Below are 14,381 nucleotides of genomic sequence, written 5' to 3'. Positions count from 1 at the left end.
TACAGATTTTCATTTTCTTCCCATTTTACTGTGTCAAATCTTTAAACCGTTATCTGCCAACAGCTTGAAGTGTGTACGTGGTGGGCATGAGATTCATCAGTACGTACAGATGCGCTCACCCTTCAGAGCTTGCGTATGTGCCTGTTTGCTTATTGTGTGTATCTTCTAATCTAGACTAATACATAGTCTTACTTCAACATGCAGCTTTGCATATACACAGAGACTAGTGTATTATTGTAACACAATACATTGCATGATGTATTTTTCCTAATAAAACAAGTTTATATAGATAAATAAAATGATACAAAAGTAGGGTGAAAAAAAAATCAGGAAAAAAAACACTTTTTGTAAAACCCAGGAATTTTTTAGGTAAAAATTGGTTTACACTGAAAACAAAGGGGCTTGCAAGTATGTACATCTTAATGGAACAAGTGTGGTTCTCCAGTCATTTCTGGGTCAAACAATCCCAGTAAGGTTCATCTGAGGGGATTTGGATACTCTTCTTGAGAGCCAAACAGCAAACAAAAGGTTGTGTCTTGGGGTTCCATCCCCCTCTCCTCTTTCAAAAGTCCTTCCACATTCTGGAAACTAGCAGAGCTCTTAAAAGCAGAGAGAGAAGGTCAAAGTGTTTGTGCTATCTTGCATTTCCAGTATTTATGGACCTGGATAAATTCCTTCCACAGAATATAGACTAGGGGAATGGCTCTGTAAAATCTAGCAGTTCAATCTAGCACTTCTACAAGCTGTAATTTCAAACACAAGCAGCCCCATTTCTGTAAGAACAAGGACACTTTCCAGATAGTCTGTCATAAACTGATGCCAAAGTATTTTAAAATTCAGGGTGGGCGGGGGCCAAGAGGTGGAAGAGAAATGAAAATTGTGAAGTCTGAACCTTGCAAAAATCTACCAGACAAGTGGTGTCCTTGATTGATTAGATGGAATACAAAACATTTCAAAGCCTTATAACACTTTGTTTTAGGAACATATGAACAACCGTAGTGTAACAAGCCAGTAGACCATCCCCTATCCTCTCTCTGACAGTAGCATATATTAGGTGCTTCCAAGTATTGGGGGGGGGGGTTTGCACCCAGCCAATTCTGTAATACAGTAACACTGAAGAAATTTCTTCCTGAGTCCAGCTGCTTATCAACTTGTCACCTGAAGCACAAGGATTAATAGCCCTTATCATTTTTGTCCTGGCTGTGCTGCATATTTCATAGATTCCAAGGCAGAAAGGACCATTCTGATCATCTAGTCTGACCTCCTGCATAGCATAGGCCACAGACCTTCCCCAAAATAATTCCTAGAGCAAATCATGGTGGCCTTATTGTCTCTTGTGGCCACATTCCTGTTTGAGAACAGTTTTCCTACACGCTCAAGCTGGAACAATTTGCATAGTGTGGATGCTGAGAGCCATTGAACCAAACTGTCAACCCTGAATACGATGGAAACCACTTGAAGCCAGGGGGTGTGGCAGCACCTAGGCACTCCAAAATTATCTTTCTTTGACTCCATTACATTGTTATATTAAGTTGCACCATCCAATCTTGATCTAAAAATTGCCAGTGATGGAGAATCCACCATGACCCTTGGTAAATTATTCCAATAGTTAATTCCAATGTATATCCTCTCAAGGATATACATTTACGCCTTATTTCCAGGCTGAATTTGTCAAGCTTCAATTTCCAGCTGTTTAATTGTTTTATACCTTTCTCTGCTAGACTGAAGAGCCCATTATCAAATATTTGTTCTCCATCTTGGTACTTTTAGATTGTAGACAAGTCACCCCTTATCCTTCTCTTTGTTAAGCTAAACAGACTGAGCTCAAGTCTGTCACCACAAGGCAGGTTTGCGGCTCTCCAATTTCCCAGCATCCTTCTTGAATTGTGGACACCAGAAACAGACACAGCATTCCAGCAGAGGTTGCACAAGTGCCAAATACAGAGATAAAGATGCATCTCTACTCCCACTCAAGAGTCCCCTGTTTATGCAACCCAAGATAGCATTAGCCCCTTTGGCTGCAGCATCACACTAGAAGCTCATATTTGGACGATTATCCACCACAACCCCCAAATCTTTTTCAGAGAGTCACTGCTTCTCAGGATTACCCAATCTTGTAAGCATGGACTACATTTTTTGTTCCTAGATACACACATTTAGCTGCATTAAAAACACGTATCATTTGTTTGCACCCTGTTTACGAAGCAATCCAGATTGCCACCTGCCCTCTTCATTAATTTATCACTCCCCCAGTTTGTGTCTTCTGCAGACTTTAAACAGTGATGATTTTATGTTTCATCCAGGTCACTGACAAAAAAAATATAAACGTTAATAGCATAGGACCAAGAATGGATCTCTGTGGATCCATGCTAGAAATACCCCCGCTCAATGATTCCCTGTTTACAATTAACAGAAGTTTAAGTATATTGCATCAGCATTATTGCCTTTAGCAACCAAACTTGTAATCTCATCAAAAAAAGGAAATCAAGTTAGTTTGATAGGATCTGTTTTCCATAAACCCATGGTATTAATTGAATGGTATTAATTGAATGGTATTAATTATATTATGCTCCTTTAGTAATGGAATCCCATATCAGCCACTACATTATCTTGCCTGGGATCAATGTCAGATTGACAAACTTTTAATTACCTGGATCATCCTGTTTACCCTTTGAAAATACTGACACAATGTTCACTTTCTTCCAGTCTTCTGAAACTTCCCCAGGTGTTTCAAAAACTTATTGAAAATCAACATTAATGGTCCAGTGAGCTCCTTGGCCAGCTCATTTAAAACTCCTGGCTGCAAGTTATCTAGACCTGTTGATTTAAAAATGTCTAACTTCAGTAGCCACTGTTTAACATCCTCCTTTGGATGTTAGTGGAATGGAAAGTGCAGCATCATCATCTGGAGACTACATAATCTGTTTTTTCCCCAAAATACCAAACAGAAATATTTATTGACCACTTTTGACTTTTCTGCATTATTACTGATAATTCTACTACTTCCATCTAGTAATGGGCCAATACCAAGGTCAGGAGTCTTTTTGTTCCCAATATACCTAAACTCCTTATTGTCCTGAACTCTGCTGGCTATAGATTTCTCCTTGTGTCCCTTTGCTTCCCTTATCAATTTTCTACAATTCCTAGCTTCCAATTAATATTCATTACTATCAACTTCTTCTTTCTTCCATGTTATATACATTCTAGTTTTTATAGCTACTGTCTCTTCCCCTCTAAGTCAGGTCAATTTTTTTTTAAGCTATATGGCCTTCCTTGGCTGTGGATTTTTTGGCATCTAGTAAAGTTTTCTTAAACAATTCCTAAGTGTTCACATTCTTCTGATTAATTTTTTTTCTCCCACTTATACAGTAACATAGCATTCACTGAAAACAATAGCAGGACAACATTTTGGGCTTTAGTCCATTTTAATGAATTGCAGAGGTTAGGTTTCCAACACTGTATTACATCTCAATTGGCTAGTTCATTGAATAACTTATTTCTTCTCCACAAATTCACGTTAATGACAGCATATTCACCCAACCATCTGTCACTGTTCTGATGGCTTAGGTGGATTGACAAGAGTCCTCAAAAGACACACCAAGAAAAAAAAAATCAAAGCTAGCCAATAGTATGGTATTTCTGTACAGAAATACCAGAGTGTAGACTTCAGAACAAAAGAGGCCCAGGAATGTCTTTTTCCAGTGCATAGGAAAGCAAAGCAACGCATAGACACCATGTGTTGAAGCAGATACCTGTTGTAATTCAAAGCAGGTACAGTAATTCATTTCACGTCTCACCCATTTGCCTGATCATGCCATTTTAAATGCTTTATTATTTACTTACAGTGGTGCCCAGTAGGTGCTAAAAAGCTGTCCAAACTCAGGGTCCTTGCGAGTTCCTCTGAGCATAAGTTTACTTTGCAAGAAAAGAAAAAAACTGCAGCACTTAGCATAACTGTATCCATATGTACCTGAACAGAAACATCACCTTTGCTTTTGAGAGGAAGCATGGTATTGTAGGTAAGGCACTGGGCTAAGACACAGGAAGATCTGGGCTCAATTCCAAGCTCCACTACAGACTTTACTATTTGATCTTGGACAAGTCACTTAATCTCTTTATGCTTCACTTCCCAATCTGTAAAATGAGGATATATCTTCCTTACCTCCCATGGGGTAAGATAATTAATGTTTGTGAGGCATTCAGAGAATCCTAGACTTTAAGGCCAGAAGGGACCATCATGATCATCTAGTCCGACCTCCTGGACATCACATGCCACAGAACCTCATCCACCCACTCCTGTAATAGACCCCTAACCTCTGGCTGAGTTACTGAAGTCCTCAAATCTTCATTTAAAGCTTTCAAGTTACAGAGAATCCGTCATTTATGCTAGTTTAAACCAGCAAGTGACCCATTCCCCATGCTGCACAGGAAGGCGAAAAACCACCTGAGTCTCTGACAATCTGACTTGGGGGGGGGGAAATTCTTTCCTGACCCCAAATACAGCAAGCAGTTAGACCCTGAACATTTGAGCAAGACTCACTAGACACCTGGGAAAATTTTCTGCATTGAGTCAAAGGCCTCCCATCTAGAGCCCCGTCTCCAGTGGCCAGAGATGTTTGGTAATAGCAGTTGCAAAAGAGCCATATGCTCTTGTAAGCAATCTCACCATACCATTGTCTCTAAACTTATCAAGCCCTGTTTTAAAACAATTTAGGGTTTTTCCCCCCACTGCTCCCCTTGGAAGGCTGCTCCAGAATTTCACTCTTCTGATGGTTAGAAACCTTCATCTAATTTCAAGCCTAAACTCACTGATCGCCAGTTCATATCCATTTGTTTTTGTGCCAACACTGGCCCTTAACTTAAATAACCCCTCTCCTTCACTGCTGGTTATCCCTCTGGTGTATTTGTAGAGAGCCATCATATCTCCCCTTCTGCCTTCCTTTTTGTTAGGCTAAACAAGCCAAGCTCCTTAAGTCTCCTCTTATGTCTCTTAAGTCTCTTATGCAAGTTCTCCATTTCTCTGATCATCCTAGTAGCCCTTCTCTGAACCTGTTCCAGTATGAATTACTCTCTTTTAAAAATGAGAGACCACAGAGCTCCAGAGGAGGAAAGACTAGGAAGACTACAGTGATATGGGCCATATAAGAACCTACGTAGATTTTTAAGGACTTGGCTAGCAGGAAGAGCATTTGGATAATGTGTATAAAAAGGAACCCTAAAATGCTACAGGGCAGATTCTATCTAGGTTGTAAGGTCCTTCGGGAGGGACTGTCTTTTGGGTCTGTGTTCCTATAGAATATAGCACAAAGAACTCGATCCATGACTGTGGCTCTTAGGCACTATGATAATACAAATAATAAATCATCTTGATCTCAGTCACATCTCAGTCACCTTGGTATAAATCCACAGCAGCTCTACTCAAGTCAAGAGACCAACACTGTTAATTTAGGTGACTTGAGTGGTGCTACTCTACCTTTACACCAGCACAATGGAGATCAGAATCTGACACCAAGTATTTAACACTTAGGAGATATTTTGCCCCTACTTAGCCCCTAAAGAGTAGCCATCCACTCTCAATACAGTAGTGACACCAAAGTTGCCTCTAGAATAGGCCACTGCAGAAAACATCCATCTGAAAGGAAGGGTTCTCTTGTCACAGCAAAGCAATACCCACCCTGCCAAAGGATGCAGGTAGGTGACTTTGGGGAAGTCACCAATTCAGGAGAATTTCCATGTAAGGAGGGCCTTTAAACAAGTCCCACGGTGGGTCAGCTTCTGACCTACGGAACCTTTAGGTGATGCAATTTTTATTTTTTTAATCAGAACAGCCCAGTGTCTTTACATTTTAAATTCCTGGGCTGGTCACTTACCCTAGAGTTGCCAGCAAGGCACACTGTCATCGAAACCTGCTGGAAAAGCAGATCACAATTCATACTAGCAAGGAGGACTTTGCTTTCATTTATTGCTATGACCCTATCATTAACTAAATCACATTAAAGCAGATTATATAAATACAATCTAGCCACAATATACACAAGATGACCGAATAAGGTTTGCAATTCCATTCTTCTCTTTAGACTTTTAATGCCTTAAGGAGTTTCAAGAATTTGCCCATGAAAACAGTCTCTATGTACCAGATTTTTTTGCTCCCACAGAAAATAATACAACAGGTTTCTGTCTGTATCTAGATTGAGATGGATTCTCATTCTCAGAACATCTCCCACTTTAGGCCATAATGTACAATTTTGTTACTAATCAGCACCACTTACCTTCTCTTCACCATGCGTTGCTTTCCTACTTATCTCCAGTGGCAGGTCTCCTCCACAGATTTAAATATGTCACCTCCAAAAAATTTTCAACTTTTCATCAGAACCTTCCACAGCCTCATCTTATTAAGGTGCACTGAACTCTGAAGAGCTCATTCTTTGTATGATGGAAAAATCCACATGACTGGACTTATGCAGACAAGCGATTTAAAGGGAAATTGCAGTGATTTCTGTCTCCTAGAGGACTACAGAAAACTTCACTTATAGAAGGAAGTTATAATGCAATACTTAAAACCACTTGATATATTTCAGAATCCCTATTGATAAACTGGCCATTTATGCACTCACTAAGGACAGCCATTTTAATGATAACGGACAGGGAACATGGCTTATAGGCAAGTAAAACAAAATGAGCTGTAGCCAAAAGGCAAAAGAACAGCATGTTAATTGCACAGCACAGATGTAGCTCTAACAAAAAAACTTCCAGAAAGAAACTGAACTTGCTTTAAAAGAGCTGTAAGAGTTCACTGCAGTTCTGTGTCTGACTGCAACTCCAACGTTCTCCTCTGGTAGCCTGACAAAGCAGTCAATTCCTATTTTATTCTTTCACATGTAAAAATAAATAAATATATGGCATTGTAATTAAATAATTACTGGTGACTTGATCACATTTGCAATGGATCAAGCAATTCCTAACTATTTCATATTCCACTGCAGTTTTCCTCCCTTGCATTTCAGCACTACTGATGCTGAGTTACCATTTCAGTTCTAGAAGACTGGGCAAGGCTATACAAGAAGGAACTAAAGAGGACAAGATGAAAGGAAAGTGGAATGGCATATTTTTTAAACACACCATTATTTCTACCAATTCCTTGGATATCTGAAACCAAAAATCTATTCCTTCAGCTTCAACCCTGGCTGAACTGGTTTGTTATAGGGTTACACATGGGTTCTCATTTTAGGGGGAAAGAGTTAGAAAGATTTATATGAACTTTAAGCATAAAGCATCTGTTTTGCATCCATTTTGACAGTTAAAGTGGTTTTGAATATAATTATTTTACAAAGCAAAAGTTTGTAAAGAGAAAGTTTGATGCACTGAACTTACCCATTGGTAAAGCAAATCCACTCCCAAGAAGAGTTACAGATTTACAGGAGCAACTGCAAGCTGGGAGTCAAAGATTAATCTTTAGAGCTCAGTGTTTACTGGTAAAGGTGGGAAGTGGGGAAAGGGGGGTTGAATATAAAATAAAATGCACAAGAGGAAACACGAACAGCCATCTGAGACTTCAGAATACCAAGGACTAAGACCTGTCTTCCGGTATGATTTCACTACTCTAGAAAAGGGGAGCAATGTCTCCTAGGACGACACTAAACAGGGACAGTAGAGAGGATGACTTGTTTCACAAAAGTTACTGTTAGACATTACAACATAGCATTTCTACAGAGGCTACTGAAGTAGTTCCAGAAGGCATAGTGACACTAGACAGACAAGTCTATTCATCAGAATAAATTATTAGAATGCCCATTTCAGTGTAAGCAAAACAAATTAAGAAAAGAAGGTGGGCAGTCTACTTGCAAAGTTCTTGATAAATAAGCCAAGAATACACAATAAATACAAAGTTGACACTTTCAAATTTTAGTATAGCCCTATAGCAAAACGCTGTAGAGCTGTTCAAAGTTGTTGCATTGCTTGGAAATATTCAATGAACACCTTTGGATCTCCCACCAAGAAATGGCTCCACCAGAAAAAAAAAAGAGCTATTAGATAGATAGGATAGATATAAAGAAGGAAAGGAAGAGGAGTCAAATTTCTTATATTTGTACATTTCGTATTTCCTGGTTGAAATCGAACAGGTCCTTACAAATGTGGCTGGTAAGCTTGGGTTACATGTTGGGCTGGAACCGCCACACAGCAAGTTGCACATTTAAGTGGAAGGTGCAGAAAGTGAAGACAGGACAAGAAGTACAAGTTAACCCCAATTCTGCATTAACCACAACACTGCTGAGAAGCCAACGGTGATAGGAACACATGGCTAAATGAAGTCACAGGTTCTTAGTATTTCTATACTTAAAAATCACCCAAAAGACTACCTATCCCCTCCCCCACCCAAAAAACAAAACAAAAAAAACCACCAATGAAATCAGTAATTCCAGCTGGCGACATACCTAGGCATTATCCACTGGCAATTTACCATAGGTGGGACTACATGCAATGGACTTGAGGGTTACCACTACTCAGTATAAAAGCATAAATATGATTTACCCTTACCTGGGTCCACATATACCCTCTGCTCATGTTTAAGTGCAACCACTTTATGTTCAATGCTAGATACAGCTTGTATAGTCATAACCTTAAATATCACATTAAGGGAACAGCAGCATAGGCAGGCTCGTCATAAACACAACATGACATGTTGAGCACAGAAATAAACTAATGCAGGTCCAAAACCCTCAAAGGTTAAGTGTTTATCTTACTAACACATTCCAGTGCTTTTTGTAGAGATTGTACATTAACACATAAGTTCTTTTATTTCCTTTGTATAAGTTCTCTACTTATTCAAATGCAAATTCCACCATGCCCATCCTACACAAAGCTGAAACTCATTCAGACAAGATCTTGCCTTTAGATTTTTCTATTTCACAGGCTGGGAATTGTTAAACTTAATGTAAGATCTACTTTCCTGATTTCTGCACCATATCCTATGGCAGCAGAGTGCAGCAGTCATCATTCGGGCTCACCTATTCTATTTGTGACCTATGAGAAACAGCTGGATCATGTTGAGGCTGGGGTAATTCCTCAACTTCAGCCTCTAATTTCAAGGCCTCTCAGTTTAATGCCTGATTCAAGAGGGAATGGCTTCTATACTGAAGACTGACAGGACCAAATTATAGATCCCTTTTATGTACGATGTAGTCTTCATGGCAATCTTCTTGTTCCCCAAATGTGGGATGCAATATGGGGGTACAGCTACAAACTACTTTTCTAGGAAACTTGAGAAACCCCAAAGCAGGATCACAGGCCTCAGGACACTTTCTACACCATTCTTGTGATTGGTAAGGACAAGAAGTTTGTCTTCTGATAGCAAGGTTCTCCTCCCCCATATTCAGTCTGCTCACATTTGCAAGAAACTGCATTTATTTAGGCTAAAGATGGGGCCTTTCTTAAATGTCTTTACAATTTTCAGCAGTAACATGGGCTGTACCAGAATACCATGGTATGTTTCACAGAGACCACCACAAGGCAAAATAAATAAATAAATAAGCAATACTTACATTGCACACTAAGAGTGAATTAAGATGGAACAGTGTTAACGTAAGGGACAAATTTCAACTGGTCATTAGTAGAGATGAGACCAAGCCAAGACGACTTAGAAAAAAGGACTTGAACATTCCCAACATCTGAAGGTATTTGGGTGCAGAGATTTAATTTAGGCCCATCTCTAGTTACCAGCTCAGAAAGCAAAGTGGAAAACATTTTTAGGGCTACATGTCTTTGTTGGCCAACTAGATTGAGTATAATAGACATTATATTTATTTATTTAATTTATTTCACACACACGTGTTTAACCTTACCAATTTGGATTTTCCAAGCTTTCCCTGAAGACAGATTCTTCACTTAGAGATGCATACTGTGTCCAGGTAAGGCAATGAGACTTCATAACCATATTTCTTTCCTGCATATTAAGCCAAGATTCTTCCTCTAAGTAGATGTCAGACACTTTTAAGACACTGACCTGTCAAGTGTAAGGATAACTTTCAAAACTCAGTATTTTGAGACCAAACACTTTCACATATTTAGAATTTATTTTTATCCTTGTATGCTAAAATTGAGGATTAACACTGAGAATGAAGGCACATCAGCGGCAGCCAGTCCTTAATGATACACATTGACCTTAACAGATGCCGGTGAGGTCATGCAAATGTTCAAAGATTTATGCAAACTGCTCAGTCCCCAGCCAGATTTCCTGGACTGCTAAATAAATGATCTAGCTACATCATGTTTCATTTCTAACTGGTTATGGGCTATTTAAAACGATGGATTCTAACAGAGCCCATTCACTACTATTGCATGCAAGACACAATCAGATAAAACTAAGACGTGCAGCACAAACCTATGTCTGCACCCTCCTGTTTCTGGGCTGCTCTGGCCCCCAAAATTGCTTACCCCCTGAGGTGCTACTTAAGTTACAGCAGAGTGTTCCCAGCTGCCTATGGGCAGCAGCACTGCCGAAAATCCCCACAGAGTTGTATATTGTGTCTCCACCTCCAACACACCCCTCCTGCCGAATCATGCGCTCTACCATGGGGTTTCAGGGGATCATCAGAAGCCAGCTTATGACTGTCTTTCTCAGCTCCTACACTGGGAGAATTCCTCCTCAGCCAGACCTGGTGCTTTTAGAACTCATTTACTCTGCTCTCCCTTCTACCCAGTGCAGAAAGGACAGAACAAAAGTGAGAATCGCACCCTGGGATCATTTTGCATTCCGTGTCCGGTAGGTGGAAATTTACTTTTTCCTGCGTGGAAGAAGGATGTAGAATAAAGACACAGATATAATGGGCATAAATGCTCTTGTACTAACTATAAGAAAAGTTACAAGCTGTTGATAAAATTAAAGCTAATTTTCATCAACTGACATTTAATTGAAACAAGGTGGGTGAGGAAATATATCTTTTATTGGACCAACTCCTGCTGGCGAGTGAGACAAGCTTTGAGCTACACAGGAAGGGCTGTGTGCAGCTCGAAAGCATGTCTCTCTCACAACAGAAGTAGTTGGTCCAATAAAGAGATATTACCTCATCCACCTCATCTCTCGAATATCCTGAGACTGACACCACAACATCGCTGCATACAAATTTAAGTGAGGGCTCTCTCATCACTGCAGCGCAATTGAGATTCCTTAGATCACCTATATTGAATTTGCTACACTCCCACTCACCAGGTGGGGATACCTCATATTTTCTAGACTGAATATTTCTAGGGATGGCGAAGGAGTGTAGGAATGGTGTGGAGTTGAAGTGACATTGCCGGGTTATAAATGTTGGTTTTGATTGTGACAAAAGTGTCTTGGATCAATCAAAATGATTTTCTTTTAAAGATAGCGTATTTTTTGCTACTTATGCTCTTTGTATTCTTTGTTCGCATTTCTTTCAGCTTTGACCACGAATACAGCCAATGAAAATACACTCACAGCGTTTGGAATTCAAAACACTTCCTTGCCATGTTCATTTTTCCCCCATATGTTTTTTTGGTATTTAAACAAAAAATCCATGGCATCATTTCTGGAGTGGTAGGTTTTGTAAGAGACTGCAGAAGTGCCAAACTCAAGTACTGAAAAGTCTTGCACAAGGTCTCCCTCCCCCACCACCCAAAAAAAATCATGAGATTCACTTTAAGATAATAATGTAGGGTTATTTTTACTTGAATTTTGGTTTCTGAGACTTCAGAATATACTCAGAATCTTGAAAATGTGACCCCTCTTCTATCAAGAGGGCTAGAAACAAAAGCTAACAGTTTCAAGTAATCACAGGACTCTAGGAGCTGAGCTTTATCAAAAAAAGAAAAAATACTACAAGGGAGCTGGCAACCTTTAAGATGTTTCTACAAAACCTATTTTTGGGGGTAACGTCTCTTTAAAACCCTGAGTTCACACTAAAAATGGCAATTACATACATTTTATAAAACATATACAATTATTCAAAATCACACTTTAGTAATAGCCACACAGATATATTCCAAGGTCTTTCAGTAACCTGCTTCCATGAAAGGACAGCAGCTTGCTTTAAGAGATTTCAATAAGAGAGAAAACAATTTGAAATTGTTGAAGGATTCATCTTGACTATTTTACAGGTACACAAGAGATGCCACCACCCATATCTGAATCTGTGCAAGACTGCAGTTTTGTCCTTCCTAACCAAATGTAAGATTTATTTATACAGAACCTTTTCGTTATTTTTCAAAGAAAAAAGTTTTAACATTCTTCTGGCTAAAAATCTGGTCTTTTCACGTAAATTGCATCACAAGCCTGTATCAGGATTGCTGTTTGGTTTTTGTTTTGTTTTTTAAGTATCACTTTAAAAAAAAAATCAATATAATCCAAAACCAAGCTTAACCTGGATTTAAAGTAATTACCTTTCTTAAGATTTCCGGAATTACATTCTGACATGTTGCAATTCTCCTTCTGTAAATAATCCCTGTGGACAAATCTGATCATAAAAGAATAAAAGTAAGACATATTGAATAGCTAGCCTGGCAAATGTTGCCTTTTATCAATAAAAATAAAATCTCTGGAGATGTTAGCAAGAGAATGAAACTGCAGACAGGAAGGCTGGCAAACTAACAATGCATAGACTGTGTTTTTTATTAATTATTATTATTGTTATTTAGAGTAGCCACAGTATTCTCTCTCCTTTGCCAGACAAAGTGGTAAACAAGACAGATGCTGACAATCTGGGCTCAGTCTCATTAGGAGGGTAATGACTCATCACTACACTCTAGCACCCCCTACCAGCCAGAGAACAAATGGTATTTTACAAACATTTTATTGGCATTTACACTAGTACTTGTAAGGGGCACAGCACTGCACACACAGCCAAACTCAGCCCTCACATAAGTGGGCATGAAAGCATTGAAGTCAGAGCTGGATTTGGAACATAGCAGCAAAGGAGTTCCTTTTCAGTGGCACTATTTTGTTGATGATCTGGGAACAGAGGAAAAAGTAGAGTGCAAGTATTTTAGTCTGTATGGACTGTTTAACAGTCAGTCCATGCCGGGACCGAAACGTTGCTTTCTACTTACTCCATTCCGCCACTTAATATTCTCAAATACATCCTACGGGCACACAGAATACACTCCTTCCTCTTACTGCATTGGTGGTCTACAGCAAGCTCTTCTGACTATTCATTTATTTTTATATTGAATTGGGCCCAATGACAAGGACAAAGCTATCTATTAAAAAATCAAATGATAGTTATTTAGCATCACCAAAAACGTGACTGGCTTTCAAGATCTCTTTGCATTTTAATATTTAATGAACCAGACTAAGTACAGAAACCTTAGTATGCTGCGAAAGGAGTAGCCAACTGGCAGATGGCCCAGTTTAAAGAAAGCTCTCCATGATAAAAGAATGTCTTCTCAAAAAGTTTATCTGGTGGGATCTGTGGGCTCTGAAAGGGCTCTGATGGTACACTGGGTAAATATTCAATATGAGATGCTTACATGGCATATAAACCAGTATTGCCCAAGAAAAGGGCTGCTTAGTGCCTACAGGTACAATTTTACCCTCAAAAATACACTTTTGCAAGTGTTCCATTTTCTCTGTGCCGGGGCTGCTCAGTGATGCCATGATTGTACAAAGCAGAATACTGGAATTAAGACCCACCATGTAGATTTATTTTAGGTACTTACATGGCCATTTTACAGATTGGGAATCGAGGCACAGAGAGACCAAGTGATTTGCCCAAGGTCACACAGGAAGCCTGTGGCAGAGCAGGGAAACTGATCTCACATCTCCCAGGCTCACCACTGGACCATCCCGCCTCTCAATGCGAGGCCAGAGTTTAGCCCTACATATTTCCATTTGACTGAAAATGGTATCAAAATCAATAAGCTTCGGTTGTATCTCTTCCCCAGAAAGTTATCACACTAATCTAGGAGACAGAGCGTCTCTCTATTAGAGCACTCATGAGCAGCTTGGGCCATAAGGTGAAATACAGAAGTCCTTCTCTCTAAATGAGAGCTTGAGCGCATTTCCAAGAGCAGAAACATAGATTGTGTTTTGTGCTGAAACAACTCTTTTGTATGGATGTTATTCCCCCATATTTTAAAATAAAATGGCCCAAGTCTACATACACTGTATATCAGCCAGTGTGCTTAAGTAGCAATTTTCCAGTGTGCCTACCAGTAAATCTCTTTTAAATTACAAACACAAACACTATCTACCCATTAACAGCAGCAAAGGCATCCGTCTCCCCAAAATTCTGCCACCTGAGCAAGTGTCCCTTTTCCAGACAGTATCACGAATGTTTAGCAACTGGAGAAATCTAAATGCTTTACACTATTTTAGAAGTTCCAGTGGTTAAAGCAACTAGGGTGGGAATCAGGGAATCTGGTTTCAA

General features: G+C 39.4%; 1 protein-coding gene across 4 annotated transcripts in view; it reads right to left on the bottom strand.

Moving 5' to 3' along the window:
• PRELID2 (PRELI domain containing 2) overlaps positions 1–14,381 on the bottom strand; it is a 42,566-nt gene that overhangs the window by 13,907 nt on the left and 14,278 nt on the right. For all 4 annotated transcript variants that reach the window (XM_045028397.1, XM_045028396.1, XM_045028399.1 and 1 more), the window contains exons 3-4: positions 12,397–12,470; positions 9,840–10,000 (exon numbers count right to left, since the gene is read on the bottom strand). In XM_045028397.1, coding sequence (XP_044884332.1) covers positions 9,840–10,000; positions 12,397–12,470 — 235 coding nt within the window. The remainder of the gene's footprint in view (positions 1–9,839; positions 10,001–12,396; positions 12,471–14,381) is intronic.

Source organism: Mauremys mutica, chromosome 8 (genome assembly GCF_020497125.1).
Source record: "Mauremys mutica isolate MM-2020 ecotype Southern chromosome 8, ASM2049712v1, whole genome shotgun sequence".
Taxonomy (NCBI): Eukaryota; Metazoa; Chordata; order Testudines; family Geoemydidae; genus Mauremys; species Mauremys mutica.
Note: the sequence above shows the minus strand (reverse complement) of the source record. Positions and strands in the feature narration are given on the sequence as shown.